At 38.5% G+C, this 20,360-nt stretch overlaps 1 protein-coding gene across 1 annotated transcript in view; it reads right to left on the bottom strand.

Moving 5' to 3' along the window:
- Positions 1–209: 209 nt before the first annotated feature.
- VPS50 (VPS50 subunit of EARP/GARPII complex) overlaps positions 210–20,360 on the bottom strand; it is an 89,600-nt gene continuing 69,449 nt past the window's right edge. The window contains exons 23-28 of the mRNA XM_065830889.2: positions 9,548–9,696; positions 8,344–8,440; positions 8,038–8,196; positions 5,538–5,659; positions 2,428–2,617; positions 210–968 (exon numbers count right to left, since the gene is read on the bottom strand). Of these exons, the coding sequence (XP_065686961.1) occupies positions 849–968; positions 2,428–2,617; positions 5,538–5,659; positions 8,038–8,196; positions 8,344–8,440; positions 9,548–9,696 (837 nt within the window). The 3' untranslated portion in view covers positions 210–848. The remainder of the gene's footprint in view (positions 969–2,427; positions 2,618–5,537; positions 5,660–8,037; positions 8,197–8,343; positions 8,441–9,547; positions 9,697–20,360) is intronic.

Below are 20,360 nucleotides of genomic sequence, written 5' to 3' on the forward strand. Positions count from 1 at the left end.
GCAGAGCAGGAAACAGTACGATGATCTTAGTATCAACCCAAAACTTCACCCCAAGAAACCATAATTCCTATGCACAGGCATTATTGCTTCGGAACAGGGAAGACTGGCAGAGGGACAAGAGGGAAATGATATGAAAGGAACAGTACTAATTTCTATTGTAAATGACATTTTGCATTGTTGAATTAGGAAAATAAAATACCACAAAGAAATCTTATCAGTATTCAGTATTTATTACCTTCTATTAACCTGAAGTCGATCGTTTTGATGACAATTAATTCTCAAATAAACAGACATTTTAAAATACGTATGAAGATGAGAAGCTTTAACATGAGAGTATTTAATTGATCTGCACTCTTAATCCACATGCAAGATACATCGATCAAATATTGTACATTTCCTTTCATTTTACACTGGTCCACAATAAAGCACAAATTCTGAGTGTGAAAGCAGGGAGGAAAGAAATAGTATTTTCAAGTAGCCCTTTTATTAGAAAAGAGCATCAACTATATATTAAGTCAATGTGTTTCTCTGATTTTGATTTTACTCACAGTATACAGTTTTGCAAAATACACAGCTCACCAACGATACACAGACAGTGGCCCTTTACCAAGGGCAAGTAACAAAAAAAAAAAAAAAGAAAAAGAAGAAATACAACAGAAAATAATTTTACAGATTAGAAAAGTCACGTTTTGGAACATTACGCCACTTCAGAGTGTCTCCAACGCTGGTAAGAAAGGTCATGCACAATGTTTTTTAAGAGAATGCTGTCATCAGTCCATGACAGGTTTGTCTGCATGCTTCACATGAACAGAAAATGTACAAGTCACATGGAAAGCAGGTTTCTCCAGTTATCTTTTAGGCCTGTCTATGTCGTCAATAGCAGCCAGCAACTTCTGTCTTGCCTTTTTATTGATGTGCGAGCCCAGACAAACATTCACCAGGTTGGTCAACTGCTTAGTGGAATATTCCTGGCAAAGAAAAGCAGATCATGTTATGGAAGAATAAAACACTGGACAAAGATAGAAAATTAAAAAATGCAGACATACACACTGTGGACTTTTCAACTGATAGAAGCAGTCAGTACACAAGGGAGATTTAAAGTGGCAGTTGAGTCAGGTCTAGACAGTTTACATAGTTGAGGCAGAGGACAAACCAGTATTTTGCTACATGGCAGATTATAATGGAAAATGCTTACAACTTTAGTCATGTTGGACTGAGTTCACAGAAAGCACTTCTGTGAATACATATAGATCTAAATCAATTTTTAATCTATTTTCCACTCTTTGTGAGGTGTGCTAGAAATATATATGCAAACGGGATAAGCTTTTAATGCAAAAAGGCTTTTTCTAAACAAACTGTGACAAAAGTCGATCTTTTTTATTTTGACTTCTCACTTCCAATAAGTTTCTAAATACTTCTGTCTACCAGGTCTCCAAACAATATTAATTTCAGTACACGATAAAGGAGGAAAAAATGGAAAAAATATTAAGACAAGAACTCGTAACACCCGTCAAAACACCACATTTGCCAGTATTACCTTTATGTTTAACACAACCCAAAATATGGCTTCCACCAGTAGGTTTACACAAGAGTTTTTCCACATAGGTCACCGAACAACAGTTCACAATTTCTCTTGTGGCTCCAGGCATAACAAGGAAAATGGCATTAAAGACATATTTCTTCCCTCCATTACTAGTGGGATTTAAAGTAATCCCAAAATTAGGATTTCGAAGTGCTCTATTTCAAAAGACCTTTCACTTTAACAATGGGCAGCTCCAACAGCATGTGATTATTACTTACATAGTCCTGTTATAATAGTTAGGTTATGCTGCCATGAAAGCATGCTAAATGCTTTCCAAACACAAATGAACACTTAGAAAGAAACGCTGATCCCAACTCGGTATTATAAAATTATGGAAGAAAAAGCAATGACTCTTATCCATTGTGCCTTAGAACTAAGTTTAAGCAATCTACTCCTAAAGGCAAAGTAAAACTTCATGGGGGGATTTCAAACTCTATTTCTTGATGATCAAGTTGTGCACTTTGGCATATTCTGAAAAGCACACAAACTTCACTTTGCTCTAGTTCTCCATGCTTTTTGACACGGTGGGTAAATGAAACTGGCTTATTCATTCTTCCCAGTCATCAGATGCTGGATCAGTACAAACACATACAAAGTTCATATGATATGTGAATATAATAAACATAATGATATATTAATATAATGAATGTAAACATGCACACGCATTCATATTAATATCGCTTCCTGTACAGATTTTATTATAATAAATTAATATATACATATATATGCATATATTCATTTTCAAAACACACAGAAGCATTGATCACTTAGAGTTGTTAGCATGATTCTGTCATCGTGGTAAATTTTCCCAATAGACAGTAAAAGAATGGAAATTTCACTCTTACCCTATGTTCTTTTATCCAGCTTTCCATGTCATTTTCTGCTAGGTAGTATGCTTTAATGTAGGTCTCCACAAATTCTTTATCTGGAATAGGCCTAATGTCTGTTAACTTTTCTAGTTTCATTAAGAATTGTTGAAAGTCCAGTTGCATCAAGGCACGTCCTTCATTGCTGCACTTCTTTACGTTGGCATAACTGTAAAGAGAAACATGGTGGAAAGTGAAAATTAGAAGGAAATAAAAATTAACATAATTATGGTTTTAAGTTAAAAACAGACAAGAACTCTTCTTAGGATATCTGATGCAGAGCTTTATTTGCATTAGTATAATACATTTTAGCCCCACTCACAGAGCGGAATGTCACTATACCCAGTGCTACTTAAAAAAACACAACACCCTCCCCATAAAAGCCACTGAAAAACCCTACGTTGAACAACTTACTAGAAGTGGGTTAAAGGAAATTAAATCAATGCTGCCAGCATGCTAGACAGTGGCTTTAGGCAAGTGATCATGACCACTGAAATCTGCAAGGTAATGCTGCAGTTTTAGGAATGGTCCCTGGGAGCTTGGCGGACCTGTGGTGGCAGCATCAGAGAACAGCACAGAGCTGCTTGTTTTAAACCACCCACGGTAACCAGAGGATAAGGGGTGGCAGCACTGGCTGACCTCTGTGAGAGGTTAATGTTTTAACGGGAGTAGATTGGCAGAAAACTAGTGACAGGTTTAAGGTCAAAGAAGAAGAGACAGTAGATGATTGCAGGGCAGGCTATTATCAGGAAGGATTACAGTGGGGTGATAGGCAACAAATGAAGATAACGATCTTTGCAGTTCTTCAAATGGGTAAGAAATTGCATTTGTCAAGATCAAAGGAAATGACATTGCGATGCCCTTAACGGTGCCAATTTCAGCTGTGTACAGGGAATAAAAAAGTTTTGTTCTGTGGCACAGTGTCTTCGTAGATTTAATCCAGCCCACCCACAGGCTGCGGCCACAAACTGCTGTCCTGTCTCACCATGTCCATTCTTCCTTCCTACCAAATTTCAAGTAAGCTTAGTGTTCCATCGGTTCACGAAGCTGATGCAATTATTATACAGTCCCTAAATTACTAGGCCTGATACAAAGGAAGCAGCAGAAAAATGCAGCTGGAAATGGGATACACAGCAAGATCAGGAAGAAACTGCAGCTGGTATGCAGAAAGAATTTGCAGAATGCAGAAATAACAGAGGCAAAAAGAGAAGGGGAGCAAGGCACAAGGCTTTTGGAGCTCTGAAGAGGATTGGATGATGATTCTCAAGAGGACATAGTGAAGCACTTCAAGAAGCCAGATGGGAAATAGGAGAGAACATAGAAATAGGAGATATGGCAGGGTAACATTGAAAGAAGGGTACGGTTGACCATACTGGAGATACAGCTCAGCAAAGAGCCTGATGAGAGCAATTTCAAAGCTGTCTGGCTGACTGGAGGAGAAACATCTCCTTTATGGCTTTTAATTCCATACCTTCATGGAACTCTAAGCTGAAAGAAGTTATGAAGGTATTCAGAGAATCAGCTGTTCAGAATATCTTCATTCCCTTTCCCCAATGGCAAAAAAAACTACAAGACAGGTGAGGGAAAAAAAAAAAAAAGGGAACAGAGCAAGAAGGAAATTACAGGCAGATATTTTGAGGAGATACCAATAAGTGCTCTTTATACTCTAAAAAAGGGCATAGGACAAATCATTTCAGTAAGGTATTCGCATTCCACTTTTACCAGTCAGTGAAATGCTTAGATGAAAGTAAAGGTGAAAGTTTCATGGTAAGTCCCCAGTGTGAACTAAAACTGCAGCATGGAACAAGACATATGAGTGATGACCTTCACAGCTAAGAATTAAGTGGTTTGTGAACACTGAAGTCACAAAAGATGAGTATGATTGTGAAGTAAGGGAAAGAAACAAGCCCAAAACAGGCACAAGCAAGGGCTGAGGCAGAGAAGTGTGGCAGTGACTGACAGTTTTATCCACTTGAAAGGAAAGGGAGATGGGGAGAGGCGAAGACATGCTTTTGTTCCATTTCTTTGCTTCTTTTGAGGCATGATAAGTGGAAATAAAATTTCAAAAAGTAAAGATAATTGTATAGGTCTGGATTATGGCTGGATTCAGTCTCCCTGAAGATGAAATAGATCTCTCAAGAGACTGCAAAAGGATGGAAGGATGGCATAAAAAGAAACAGGCATGAGTTTAAAAATGATGGCTTAATGGAAGCAGTGGAAGCTGATGATCCTTGTCAGACAGCTAACATTTGGAAAAGAAGAATGCTGGTGAGGTCCTAAATTAGAGCAGACAGCAGGAGAGCGGAAGGCAAAGAAGTAAAACAGGTTCTAGGTAGTGCATAGGCTAAAGATATCCAAGAAGGAAATAGGGAAAAATACACAGGAAGAGTGGAAGATGGTACATATTCCATGATTCAGAAGGTATGATCAGAGCCCAGACATATGTAGCAAGGGGACAAGAACACAAAAATAAATACAGTAGATGAAAACACTACAATACTCAGGCCACAATATTAACTCTGAAGAGACTGGACACTGATTAGGAGGGAGGGATGTGCAAGGCAGAGCAGTTCCTGCCTAAGGTGCTTGAGCCTCTATTTACCAAGCCAACTAAGACACCTCTCTATTCCTGATAAATGTGGAAAACTCCTGCTCCATCACTATTCTAAGATAACTGCTAGGGTTGACAACTCCATCTTTCTTCCCGGAAAAGACAAATGGCATCACCATAGAGATGCTGACAATTAGACTTTATCTTTCTTCTTTGCTCTCAGGAAACAATAACTTTCAGATCGAAGTTTCTTTAAAAGAGAACAATGTTGTTTTAAATGCTTCAATAAAACACTCAGACAGTGTAATTCTTCAGCAGCATCTAGATACAAGGCCATCCCCTCTAGGCTTAATGCTGTACCATACTCTGTGAAACACCTACTGAGGACTACAGTAAGCCTTGATATTTTTTAGACTCCCCAAAAGTGCAAGGGCTTACCAGTGCACTACAAAATTAGAAATTTTCATTCCAGCATATAGACATTATTATTATTATAGACATATTTACTGAAAAGCGACACTTTTCATGAGCTACTTACCCTTCCACAAGAGTTCTATTGGCCAAGCGTATGCAGTGCTCCCAGAGGATGTTGGAGACTGGCAATGGAATACGGACTCGCTTAGACACTTCGTTCAACCTTCTGTTAAATTCTTCAAATTCCTGATGAAACATGAAAGATCATTATTCCTTTAGCATGAAAGGGATCATATGCTATACATCCCTAGCAACAACAAAGAGAATCAGAAATGCATGTGAAAGAGAACACTGAAAATATGAGCAAATCAGAAAAGCTCAAAAAGACACAGACTGTAGAGACAAGCTTAATGTGTAAAGTAGAAAGCATACAATTTCTAGTATACATTATTCACGACATTACCTCAGTATTTTTTTTAAGAAGGAAATACTCCTGTTTCCCAGAGGTGCAGCTCTCCGTGAAACTGACACCTCTGAAAATTAACCCTTTAGCTAATCCTTCAAATGCCACTTTCATTGCCTCTCTCCCCAAACTCGTCACTAACTTTTTAAAACTCAATATACAGCTACTGAAGAAAATCCACTGATGATCTCTTTATCCCTCTAAATACCTGCCCCATCAGCTTTCAAAGAGAAGCTCAAAAATATTATAACCACTTTTCATTCTTCAACATTAGACAGCTCCCCGGTGCTTTATAGGGAGCTGAGAGCACCCACTGAAAAGAGCCCAAATCTAACAGTTTAGGAGTACACTGCAACACTGGCTAATAATTCAGGTTGAGGGAAGGCATCTGGTTCCACCTGAAACATCAATGGCCTGGTCATACCCAAATGTAATTACTGTTACCTTGATTTTATAATTTACATAATGTGAAGTAGAGATCTGTCGTCAGTGACTAATGACTCTATCATTTAAAAAAGAGTATGACACGGTTTAAATATAAAGCAGACTGATAATGAACTGTTCTGTGTAACCAGCAAGACCAGTTTGTACCGCAGCCTATTTAAGACCATATTTGTCAACAAAGTGCTTTCATTCCAAGGCTGTTAATCTGGGTGGGTTTTTTTCCTCCTTTTTTTTTTCTCCTCATCAAAAATTCACTAAGTGAAAAAAGTCAGAAGGGAATCTCAATAACCAATTTAATCTAGTACATGATCAAATAACTGGGGTTTAACACAAATTTTCTTAAAGGGGAATTTGGCAAGAGGAAACAGGGTACCACAACATCATGCTCTGATCGGCATACAGTTCACTCTTCTGAAGATGAAGATGCCGAACACTCCGAGTGAATGAACTTCTTGAACAATCCTCTTCCCCTACATTATCTGCTTCCATACATACTATGACCAAGTACAGAATTTTGCACATGTGCATATAGCTAAAATAATTGGTTTTAACATTAAAGACTAGTCTTACATCTGACACTCCTGGAATCCCAGTGTACACAACACATCACTAATTGCTTATCAGTAACTTAAAAGCTTCTGTAGCAACTATCATTAGCTATATAATGTAGAGGCCAGAAGTGGTTTTAAATGGTATTAGCCCTGATTGTCCTGAAGCAAATTCATTAGCAGTTGTACATTCACAACAGGAAAAAGTTCTACTGCAGAGATCAGATGCTGTGGGTACAAACCGATTTCAAGAAGTCACGGCAGAATAAAAAAGGGAAATCACAAAGATTCAGTGAAATTCAGTGCGATGATATATCATCTGCCAGATTCTCCCTTCTTTGCATTTTTTTGGGGTTTTTGTTTGTTTGGTTTTTTAAGCAGAGAACAGCTACAAAGTACAAAGACGTAATCAAAAGTGCTACTCAATACAGACGAATAACTTTTTCTGTGATACATACTTCACATATCTTTAAAATAAAATTTTCAGTTTCTCTGTAAGAATTAGTATAATTATACCACTGCCAGAATTTCTAAAGACCTTTATAAACATCCTTCAGGCATATATAAAAGGAGAGAGGGATTGTCCCAAGAACTGGGTTTTTATGCCATAAGACACAGCAATTGTATAACCACTTCTACTGAATGCAATTGAGAAGTTGGGTGAATAATTGAGAGCTGGGCAAATAACTTTCCTTCTACCTTCCTTTTTGCATGTTAACTTCTAAATACATCAACCTCAATTAGATAGTGCACGATCATTACTGGTGTTGGTTTGACCTACAGCCCCTATGATACATCTCAAAGACAACAGCTAAAATTATGCAGAATGGCAAACAGGGTTTGTAAAAAAAAAAACCCTATCTAAGGCCACTGGATTTTCCTCAATATTACTCTGTTTACTACACATTTATCTACCATTCAAGACAGACATGAAACTCATTAAACTTTTGTGGTCACTTTCACCCACCACGTAGTAAAACATCATCACTAAAAACAACCCACTGGCACCAAGAAAAATGAAAATTCTGGACAGATCTCTTTATAATAACTTACCGTTTGTCAGGATGCTGTATTGTTCAAACAATGCTACTTTCATGGTTTTAGAGAAGTATTAGAGTAATTTAATGTTTATATAAACTCTAGCACACCATTTCCCAGAAAGTATTCACCTTTAAAAGAGCATCTACATATATATTGTGTTGTGACATGATTTCCTTCACATCCCATTTCACGTTAGCCATGAGAAGCAGCATTTGTTCATAATCAATGGCTTTAGCAGCAACAATCCAATAAACCGGTTTACGTAGTTCACTGGCAGTTGACACTGTCTGAAACAGAATATAAATAAAATTAAATTCAGTAAATTTCTGGCTAATAAGAGCAATATATAACTATGATGTACAACTACTTGCACCATATTGTACAAGTTTCAAATATTTCATTTAAAAATCAGCTGTGAATTACACTATTCTGACCTGAGAATAGAATTGCTGAAGAAAAGGCTTCTTGGCAGCTGGCATCACTGCATCAAGATGAGGCTGAAGAAACTCAAACTGCTCAGCCAGAAATACCCTTTGAAAGCAAAGAAAATTTACTGTGAGCTAAATGCATGATTTGGCTTGTCTCTGTACAACATTTACTCTTCAGCTGACATATTTGGCAATAACAATATGTAACCCTGGAAAATTCAGTCCTGAGAAGAACCGTATCTGTTTCATACCAGCATATCAGCAAGTATTCTCAATTCTGACAATTCTAAAATATGATTGCAAACAAGAAAATGCTTGAAGAGAGAGACTAAGGCTTGAATATCAACAATTCATACTTCTGTTTTACTCAGGATATGCTGCAAAAGTCTGATCCAAAGTCTAGTAAAATCAGGGGACCAGTGTTCCATAATTTCCATACTGCGGTCCACATTAATATTAATAAATGCAAGTCAGAATTCCAAAATAACATTCCTAATTACTTATATACTGGTGCATCTTTAAAAGATAGAATATGAGATCAAATTCTTTCTCAGGGATAAGATTTGTTAATAATAACAAATAAATACATTTCTAAACAAGCATAAATGAATGCAAAATAAGCTCCTTTGAAAACATATTTTTGAATTCGTTTTACAATGAACTTCTAATCTTTAACTGTCACCTTGTTTGAGGGAAAAAATAATTCCTATCTGACTCCTACTATTATTCTGACCAAATAAAAACTACTTCGTCAATTTTGTGTTAATTGCTTGTTATAATCTCTTTTTCACCGGTAAACTTCCACCCATTGCCAACAACATTGCCACACAAGCCAAACCAATATGAACTAAGCAGTTTTGAGTCTCAGCCACCACCATTTCAGAACTTAATATAAGGTTTAAATGAAACACACAGATTAAATACTTGCATTAGCCTCTTTAAGCTTTTTTCGTGTAGATTTGGCCTTGTACTGTCACAAATTACTGGACCAGTTGCAGCAAAATTTCATTGTGTGTGCTTGCAGGTGGTTAGACCAGATGGTTAAGTCCTGCTACCTTTAATTAAGAAATTATCTCTATCACTCATTTAAAATCATATTGAGAAGTAAGAATTTTTGAACTCCCAAGAGGGTTTGGCTTGTAATCACAATCTCTTAAACACTCCATAGCTCTCAGTGACCACCAAATGCAGTGTACAGTAAATAACCTACAAGGATTCCGTGGCCACCACTCTCTCTGCCAAACCGTAGAGCGAATTGCCAGATGTCAAAACTACGAGATGACTGAGATGTGGGCTTGGCACCTTCTCCTTTCTCTCTTCAGCAGCTGTGAGAGTTCCTGCAGGATCAGCAGAGACCTCCTAAAACAAAGAATCAAACAACTGAAAAACCACAAAAACAGCAAGAATGGCTCCAGCTGAGCAGTTTCAGTTGGCAGATAAGATGAAGGAACACTTCTAATGCTAAGGTGCAACTTAAATCAAGCCTGAATCAAAAGACAATCATAGAGGGGGAAAGGGAGGGGAACAGGCTGGGGAAAGAGTGTGAGAAAGGGAGAGGGAAACTCCCCACCTCTACATTTGAGGAATGTAAGTACAAGTTACAGCTAGAAGAGGAATCACAGAAGGAAGAAATTCCCAGAACTCTCATACTGGCCTAAGCGGGTATATAAACGGACACACTCTGAGGCTTAGCTATTTGCCAAAACCATATGAGGACACAAAAACATAAATGTCCTTCTGGCTTTAGATTAATTACTCATACCACACTTAGTGCTTAAGACACAGCCTACAAAAATATGAGAAATGCTATCAAGTAAAGGTGATACAGAACCCCAAACAGATAAAGAAGATAGGCATGATGCAGCACTGATTGCTTAAGTAAGAGCTTTCTGTGACATGGGATAGAACCTCTGTGGCCAGACAGGTGCTACAATAAATCAACCTGTTTATATGGAATGAAAATAAATGTGAGCAATAACACAGTGACAAAGTACTGGTACAAATAATTTCTTCAAAAGCAAGATCAGGTGCACAACACATCTACTGTAAAGCAACGTATGAACACACAGCCCATATGACAACAATAACACTTAAATGTGACATTTAAAGTTGGACTCAAAAACTAGCATATTTCTCAGATTGCTGGAAAACTGAACAAAGATGAAGGCAAAACAATGATAATAAATAAAGCAGCTTTGCAGTTTTGTTTGTTTTGGTTTTCCCAACTGGAGACAGAAACAAACCGAGAGGAAATTGCAATGAACTAAAGAATCAGAAGCAGAAGGAGTCACCAGGAGTTTCTTCTAGGCTTCACAGCAGAGAATAACTGTGATTAGTGACACCAAATAGAATAATGGCTATGTACAGACTTTTCAGACAGTTTTGGCTAAGAAGAAGAGGAAAGCAGTGAGCACTAGAAACACAGGTAGAACCAAGTGGTGGTCTAACTCATTCAAAAGATCAGGATTGTGGCAAGAAGGTTATGCATTGTAGATCTTGAAAAAAAACAACAGAAAAGGTGCTGCACAGATGATCAGGTGAAAAAGGGAAAAACCACAGGGAGATTGTTCTGGGAGCAAAATATCTGTCAGACCTGTAGTGGTTATACTGCAGCAATTAGAGGCAGGATAGGCAAAAATTGATTATGTCAAAATGTGTAAAGATTTGGTGAGAATTTAAGTGATATACAATGAGCAGAAAGATGAAAACTTTGCTGCTATAGGCAAAGCAACACCAGAATGTGTTTACTGCTCAGATGAAAGCCAAGCCAAAAGTGACATTAAGAATAGTAGACAACGAGGAAGATAATCATGTCCAAGGTGTTAAAATGGTTTGAGGTGTGGAGGAATAAAAATATCACAAGTTCCACTTTAACCATCCTGGATTTTAGCTGATAGTTGCCTCCTGGATGTGACAGCCCAAGGCAACAGGGAACTGGATTTGCTAAATGAGAAATGCTCTTCCAGTTCTCCCAAAGACATCAAACACAAACATAAAAATGGGCTACAGCAGTTGGAACAAAGTGCAGACTGAGAAATCGGAGTTCTCACCATCAAGGGTGAGGAAAATACCTTCAGACTTGTAAAAAAATCTGTAAGAGGTTACAGTAGCAGCAAGTGGATAAAGCAGAGAGCTTTAAAGGATCCCCACAGAAATTCTGACAGTAAAACCAAAGACTGCTGACTTAGCAATACCATCAACACATCATTTGTAGCGCTAAAAGATCTCATAGAAATGATCAATGAGCAGAAGATAAAACTTCTAAAGGAAGCTTATGGTAAATGCTATCAGATACAGTTGCATCAAGCATGGGAACACTCATAAAGGCTAGCCACACTGCTATGTTACTTGAAAAATGAATTTACTTTGATCTGATGCGTGTTCACAAGCAGCTTGATACATTTGCAATTAAACTGGCCAGACATTTCACAATACCATGAAGTTTGCATTCTGCTGAGTCTGTCAGAATGGATAAGCAAACCAAAAGGCCTAGATATTTGCTAAAACTCATATAACCTCTTTCAGGCAGCTCTGAAGATGCCTACCTAGCACATCCACAAGTATAAGTGCACATAGGCAATAACATCGAATCATCCAGGCACAATGGCCAATTTTTAAAAAATTATTACCTGAGTCAATGACACCATTGATTAACTACCAAAATCCACTCTTTATTTACCTTTTCTTTTTCTTTTTCACTTAATGTCATTCTCAAAAAACCACCACAACAACAAGAAGCTTTTAAATGTTTACACATGACAAAAACTCAAACCCACAGCCCACCAACAAATTCTTTATTCTTAGGAGAAACAGTCACAGAGCAGGGGAAGAGTATCAGTGGTAAAGATTTAAGCATCTGTTTCTTTGATAGACTAATTACAAATTATATAAAAAACCCCAAACACTGTAAGTATTTAATGTTGTATTTATCTCACTTGAAAGTTGCCTGTCTCTTTGGTATTATGATACATTTTTTTACCTGCCTTTTTCTCATAAAGGTAAATAACTTGTGAATCTTTCAAAAGCTGAAAATGTGTTGCACCTGAAGACACAAAATGTACATGAGACAACTGGTTAAATCAAAGACATGCTTGGATTCAACCAGGAGGTCAGACTCTGGTTCAAATATACTGACTAAGCACACTATGAGCATTTCATTCTCTTGCTTTTTCTAAAAAGCAGGGATTGCAGAAGCACGTTGAGAGCAAAAAGGAAGCCCAAGGGAACCGCTGGTGCGCCGATCCCCCAGAAAACCACAAGACCATTCTGAAAGTGTTTCAGCGATGCATGTGGTTTTTCTTCCATCCTTCATTAACAGAAATGATCAAATGATTGAAAGCAAAAATAAAGGGGCAAAACATTCAGACTGGAACAGGGAAAAGGCTACAGACTATGTAAAGAAATAACATGTTTTGCAATTAACTGGACTTGTTAAAGTTAACCCTTCCAGTGATTTAAGAAAAACTGCAAGATAATTTCTGTTGTCAGAGGTTGCCTTTGAGTACCCATGAACAGCCACTCTCAAGAAGAAGAAGAGGAGGATGAGCAGAGTAGAAGCCAGGAAATTAAAAGCAGCCAGCCCAACTTTAATGACAAGAAATGGCATGTTACACTGAGAACATACTGCAGCACCCAGCATTGAGCATGCAGACAGCAGCAGCAAAGCAGAACAAACTTGCTCAGCTTTTCTCTGCAGGAGTGGCAGGTCTTGCTGATAGAGCAGAAATGTGATATATCTAACACATATTACAGCCTACACAATGTCCTTGTAAGCAAACTGGGAAAAAATACAGATTTGATAAAATAATTTCAAGGTAAACGTGGAACTCATGCAAACTACATGATATGTTTCTCCTTCCTTGCCAAACGAAAAATAAGCAACAGTGATCTCACAGTTTTATGTGCTTTGGTTGTTTTTTTGGTTGGTTGGTTGGTTGGTTGGTTGGTTGGTTTGGTGTTTTGTTTTGCTTTGGTTTCTTTTTTGTTTGTTTGGATTTTTGTTTGGTTTGGTTTTTGTTTAATTTCATCAAAAGCACCAAACTTATCTGAATAATAACCATAATAACCATTGCCAGTACCCTTCAATGTCTTCATAAATGACTTGGACACAGGACTTGGAATACTAAGCAAATTCGCCATTGACACAAAACTGGGAGGAGCTGTCGACACTCTTGAGGGCAGGGAGGCCCTAGAGAGGGATCTGGACAAATGGAGAACTGAGCAATCACCAACAGCATGAAGTTCAACAAGGGCAAGTGCTGGATTTTGCACCTGGGACACAGCAACCCTGGCTGCACATACAGACTGGGGGATGAGATGCTGGAAAGCAGCTTTGCAGAGTGGTATCTGGGGGTTCTGGTCAATGGCAAGTTGAACATGAGCCAACAGTGTCCCTGGCAGCCAAGAGGGCCAACTGTATCCTGGGTGCATCCAGCACAGCATTGCCAGCCGCATGAGGGGGGTGATTGTCCCACTCTGTTCTGCACTGGTGCGGCCTCGCCTGGAGCTCTGTGTGCAGTTCTGGGTGCCACAGCATAAAAAGGACATAAAGCTGCCAGAGAGTCTCCAGAAGAGGGCTACAAAGTTGGTGAAGGTGTTGGAGAGGAAGCCACATGAGGACAGCTAAAGTCATTCAGTTTGTTCAGCCTGAAGAAGAGAAGACTAAGAGGAAACCTCATGGCGGTCTACAGCTTCCTCACAAGGAGGAAGGGCCGGTGGTGGTCTCTTCTCTCTGGTGACCAATGACAGAACCCAAGGGAATGTCAGGAAGATGTGCCAGGGGAGGTTTAGGTTGGACATGAGCAAAAGGTTCTTCCCCCAGAGGGTGGTGGAGCACTGGAACAGGCTCCCCAGGGAGGTGTCACAGCCACAAGCCTGACAGTGTTCAAGAAGAGACTGGACAACACCCTCAGACACATGGTGTGAACTGTGGGGTTGTCATATGCAGGGACAGGAGTTGGACTCGATGATACTTGTGGTCCCTTCCAACACAGGACATTCTGTGAGACTGATATTGTTTGATTAATTGTTGGACATTCTACTTTAGCATTTAATTGTTTACTCCCAAGAAGAAAAATATTTAGTGACCAGGAAGAAAAAAATAAATAAATCTATCTGTCTGAGGAATAGACCTCTCCTTCAATCTCTTCCTCCAAAAAAACATCTTCTTTTGTAACAACAGAAACTTTTCATTTCAATAGTTTGGCTGAACGCAGTGGCAAATCTCTGTTAAGCCTTCCATCTTAGTGGGAAGAAGAGACGAGAAACTAATTACCTACATCAGAGGTAAAAGCTACCTAAGCTAATTATCTAAGTCAGAAGTTTGCCGCGCAATTTGCAAAAGAGACATTTTTAAGGGGCCTGATCTCATTGTGAGCTCAGGCGCATGTATTTATTTCAGTTATCCAACAGAACCTATGACCAAAATAGCTGATCATCTGCCATCTGTGGTGGAGATAAGTTGACAGTTAATTATAATCATCTCCTTTCACTGGCTTCAAACAAAAACCAGTAAACGCCACAACCTGTCCCCAGCACACAAATGCTCTGCAAATCACACTAATAACCAACAATCTTTCAAAACTGAGCTTCTCCTGACCTAGTACCTTTTGTATGACTTTAGCTTCAGAACCGTTTAGAATTAATATACGTACACAATAGGTACAATTTTAATTTTAATTCTGCTATGACCAAATGGTGACACCTGTAAACAGTACTGAAGAAATCCTGATCTTAAAAGAATAAGTGGTGTTTCAAAGCCATGGGAAAAAATGAGACTATCTGAAAAGGTTCTGGCATTCAAACAGTCGACACCAGCTCCGATGTACCAACACTGTCATCAAGAACTTGATGTGTGCTGGTGGGGAAGGAAAAGCAGACTGACCCCAGATATTTACCTAAAACAGGACAGCTCTATCATCTCTGTTCATGATAGTTCCTGTAATATCATGAGCGTAGGGTACAAGAAAATAAACACTGATCAAAGAAAGTATAACCCCTTATTGTATTGAAAGACTGAAAATAGCTCAACCAACTCCAAGTAGTTACTTCACATACAAGAATTTTTTACTAGAACAGATGTGCTCAAAGCAACAAGTCAGGGTTTTTCCCTCCCCCTTAAACTTACACATCCTTGAAACTTGATGCTGAAAATGACAGGTAAAGCCAACTGTACAATCACATTGCACTCTACAGTAATTGTGTTTTTTGAATATGATGTGAATGGCTTAAGGCTTAAAAATGGTAAATGGTACTTTTCAATACCCCTACTATGTTTTAAGTGGAAAGATTAATATTTTCTTGCTGAGGGGCACAAGGCTTATAAAACAGATAATCTTGACTCAGCCCTTAGGAAACTAAATCAAATGTAAACAGTGTCAGCTACTACTACAATCACCACTCAACACACTTGAAGAGGGCAGATCATTACAAGCCAAGCAACAAACCATCTTGAGGAATGATGCTTTTAATTTTATATTTATTTACAATCCTTTGCAGGCAAGTGATACCTTGACAGCATTATGAAATGCCATGCAAGGGATTCCCAATGTGCCAACACTTCCACTGCATGCACTTCACCCTGGCCCCAGTGCTGAGTTATGACCACAGCCCTGCGGTAGGCGGTTCCCATTTCAAGAGTGTGGATCCTCCATGCTCTTCGTCACAAAACAAGCATGCCCCAAACCTCAGTTGAGTTGACTCCAGTAACAGATTTCAACCAAGTCTGCGTAGAAACTTCCGGGATACTTCGATTTCATTTATTTCTTAGTATTCAAAGTTAAATGGTAGATTTTTTGCATAAAGAAACTTACCAAAACTTTATCTACTATCCTGTTTAACCTAACACAACAAGGTCTCTATCAGGAATTCATGTGCGCTGATAGACAACTGAGAAAATGAGTTATTAACTATGCTTTAAAAAACAAATATCAAATGAGCCTCCACAGACAAGCACTGTCACACACACTCTTGGGAGCCTGAACCACCACCTTACAAAACACGTAAGCCAATCTGCTCTGGTCACACACATTTTTACCATCACATTTTTCTTATCCAAATAAAGATTTTGAGGAGGAGCTGCTACTGGATCCCAGGTGCTCAGCTGCTACTCTGTGAACACCGGCACTCCTCTGGGACCAAGAATCAGCCCAAGTTTTGGGTGCCCAGCAAGAAGAGTCTGAAGTGACTAAAATGAGATGGCTCAGTGACTGCCCAAAGAGAGACAAAGCAATTGCCAAAACCCAGAAGAAAAGAAATAAGCTAGAAAACTTCAGTAAATCATTCCAGTCTAGTTGGGTAACATGGTCAAACAAACAAAGAAAAAGTTGTAGAAGAGCTCTAATGAATAATGTGAGGGAGAAAACCACCTGCACAAGTCCTCATATATTTTCAAAGTGCTTGTCAGGTCAGAACTTTCTTTTGTATACACAGAGTTCTCTTCTCTTGACAAGCAAGTCACACAACACCTTAAACATTCTTATTATGTATGTTGTACAAATCTTTTCAAAGAGAGGAAGGAAAGAACACCACAAATTGTCTTTTTGGCTTTATTCTTTTTCTTTGAAGGTGCAGGAGACCAAGTAAGGATTGTAAAAGTTGCAGAAATTATCTTCAGAGCTTAGTTGTGTCTTCTAGGAGCAGCATCCTGTGCTTAGGCACTGCTGTGTCAGGTAACAAATTCCACAGCCTGGACCCTCCCGAGTCTGCCCTTGGTGTGCCAAACCAGGACATAACAGGGAACATGTCAGCAATAACAAATGTAGGACTATGCTGTGACATTAAGAAAAACTGAATTATTTCTTCCCCGAACTGGGACTAGAACTGAACTGTACCATTCCACAGCATCAAAGGGTGAAAGCCAAAATGGGCTGGAAAGTCAGGCATGAAGGAAAAAAGTGTTCTTCCCATTATTCCTTATCTTATTTGTACAGCTGAAAAATCTACATTTTCCATCTCTGCACCATCAATCGGCAACCTACTGTCTCTGTCAAAAGATACATACTTTATGGGGCAAGAGCCCAAAAGCTAAAGACAAGACAGAATCTAAAATACATTAACAAATACTTCTTTATACCAGTAATTCCTTCCATTGAGTCTTCTATACATGGCATTACAATGCTCACATACTTTATCGCAGTGGTTTGTTTTCTACTGCTGTAAGGCACAGTAACTCTAACAAACTCAATTCTAAATCCCAGTTCTTCTTGAGCAAGCCAGTTTCCAATGAAATACATGAGTATTCCATGGTTATTTGCTGCCAAAATCTCAGTGTTGGAAGTATCACTCGAAGCAGCTATCTGCATACACAAGACAGTCCGAAACAACATCTTGGTAATGGTTGTACCATGACTAAGTTACATTTTGTAAAGATAAGAAAGTTGTTTAAAGATAGATAAAGCAAGGAATCAGAAGTAGAAATTTCCCTTCTGAATCATCAGTTACTATTGATCACTTTAATCCGATTGGTGCATTGTACCTACTTGGGGCTAATGGTCTCGGTGGACTAACACGAACATCATTACTGTTGTAAAAATGCATTCCTGTTAGAAATGACGAACACAAGGACCCAATGTGTGTGGGTATTTCTGCACATCCCACTCAGGAGGAACTGTCGGTGAGGAGATGCAGGCAGCTCAGAAGGTAGGCGCCTGCTTCGATGTGTTGGGCCTAATCAAATCCGCACTTTATAAGCAAGCACTTCTTCCTCCCCTTTTCACTCTTCTCTTTCCCTGTTTCCAAATTACTAGCTCTGAAGCTGCTGCAAGGCAGAAACCTGTGCTGAAGCTATTTTGTACTAGCTGTGAAAAGGTCTGAATATGAAGTTCAGATACAAATATGAAGTTCACTACAATATAAGGAAACAGATTTTTGAAAGTCATATTGTTCTCTTACGTCTCAGAAATGAAAGTTCACCCTAATCTACTTCAAAACAAATGCTCAAAAGTGCTTGTATCTTTTATACTTTTGGGTTAGCCTGGAGGTATTTCCTTAAGGCAAAGATAAGTAGCTTAGACACAGAAAACTGGTTAGTCACTGTAAGCCCCCAGTACACTTTCACATAACTTACTATAGGAAAGCAAATACAGTTTTGCTAATTCGTAGGCTCCTTTTATTTATTTTTTTGAAACTAAACCTATTTCAAGGATATATTGAAAGAAATTTCATACTATCCTTAAACCAGTATCAATATTAGCAGTGCAGAGTTTAATAGAAGCCATAGCAGGACAAAACCTCATTGTTGGTATATTTATAACAGTTTTAAATAGGAAACATATTTAAAGCAGTAATGCCTAAAGAACATGCTTGCTCTGTCTTGTGAAGAGTTAGGTCCCTTCATCATTGTCATCATAAACTCCCTTCATTGTTGTCATTCTGAATACATCATACAAAACATCCAAATTACCAACATGTTTTTGTATCATAAATACAAGGAAGAGGGGAACTTTCATTTCCAAAAGAAGTAGTTAGGTTTGGTTGTTACTATTTTGGGTTTTTTGTTTACTGTAATGTTTATTATTATATCAGTGTAGGGGCAGCATAAGGACAGTGAATAATCACAGTTGAGGTATCACGTTATTGCTCTGTGGTGAAGTTAACATGTCTGCACACATGTTCATATCGCAGCTATTTCCTGTTCACAGCCTAAAACATTAATGGAAACTGCAGGTGGACTTGCAGCAGCTTATAAAGCACTTTGCTAAGAAGACTGTGAAACACTGGAGAAGTGATTCAGCTGTCATTGAGTACTGCTTAGAGAGGACAAGGGCCCTCCAGCAGCAGCAGAGAGTGTGTGGTGCCTGAGGAGGGGTACAGGCAAGAGCACTGGAAGCACTTTAATTTCTGCAGCCTTTTTGCTCAGTGGCCCTGAGCCAGAAGCCCAGCTCTCTGTCTCGTGATGGTCCAGTTGAAAATCAGGAGAGTACTTATTTCTCAAGTATGGCTTGTCTACGGTAAGTACCGTCCGTATACATTAAAAGGACAGACACTTCTTGCACTGCAATAACAGAGGAGTATAAACTTAGCAGCTACATAAGGAGCTACAGGGAATGGTTCCAATCGACCTCTGTACTCTTCATACTGAATATGCTGCAAAGACACAAGAAAGAACAGTAAGCGCAGCTTGTCTTTACCTTGCCAGAAGTGGAAGCCCCCTTCCACTTTGTTTTTTCCTTCACAAAGGAAGCTCAAATGCAGCTGAATAATAATAAAAGTAGTATCTGATACAGACTAGATCGCATTAATTCAATCCCGAACAGAAACGACAGAAAGACTACAAAAAGCTGGGGGAGATGGTCTCTAAACCCTCCAGTTATTCCTCTAACCCAACAATGTATATCAAATAAATAACTCAATAAAGTTATCATGAATAGAAAACTATGCAAATAAAACAAAATTCCAAACAGGCCATAAGACTGAACACCACAACACAGACATGAATATTTTCAGAAAGCAGTTTATAATAAACTAAGAGAGAAGAATCTTGAGAGTGGTCCAGAACAGTCCATACAATAATGAGAAATACCCATTTCATGACACAGTAAAGATTGAGCTCGACTTCCACAAATCTTAAAAATAAGCAAACAATACAAATATACAGAAGAGTTTCTTCCTCATTAATCAAAAAGTGAAAATTTTCCATTTATAGCATAAGACCAGCATAAGTACATAAGATATTAATAAACCTCATGGAATGCCTTTAAGTTAATAGCAGTTAGCTAAGATTTCTTCCTCCTTTTACATCTTTCCTGGAACATAGCTATTAATTTTAATTTACATTATCTGTACCAGCACTGTTAAATGACTGAGGCAGAAAAAGAAGTGCTGTTATTTTCCAGTTTACTCCTAGATTTTTTTTTTTAATTATTTTGACTGATCAAAAAAATTCAAGGCTGTAAAGCACTGTCAGAAACTGCGACTATAGACTAAGTTTAAAAACTTAATTCCATAACCTGCCATTTTTCCATAATCTTTAACTGATCTGTTTGCAAGATCTTCCTCAAACAGATTTCTGAATACACTGCTGT

This window comes from Patagioenas fasciata, chromosome 2 (genome assembly GCF_037038585.1).
Source record: "Patagioenas fasciata isolate bPatFas1 chromosome 2, bPatFas1.hap1, whole genome shotgun sequence".
NCBI classification, from domain to species: domain Eukaryota; kingdom Metazoa; phylum Chordata; class Aves; order Columbiformes; family Columbidae; genus Patagioenas; species Patagioenas fasciata.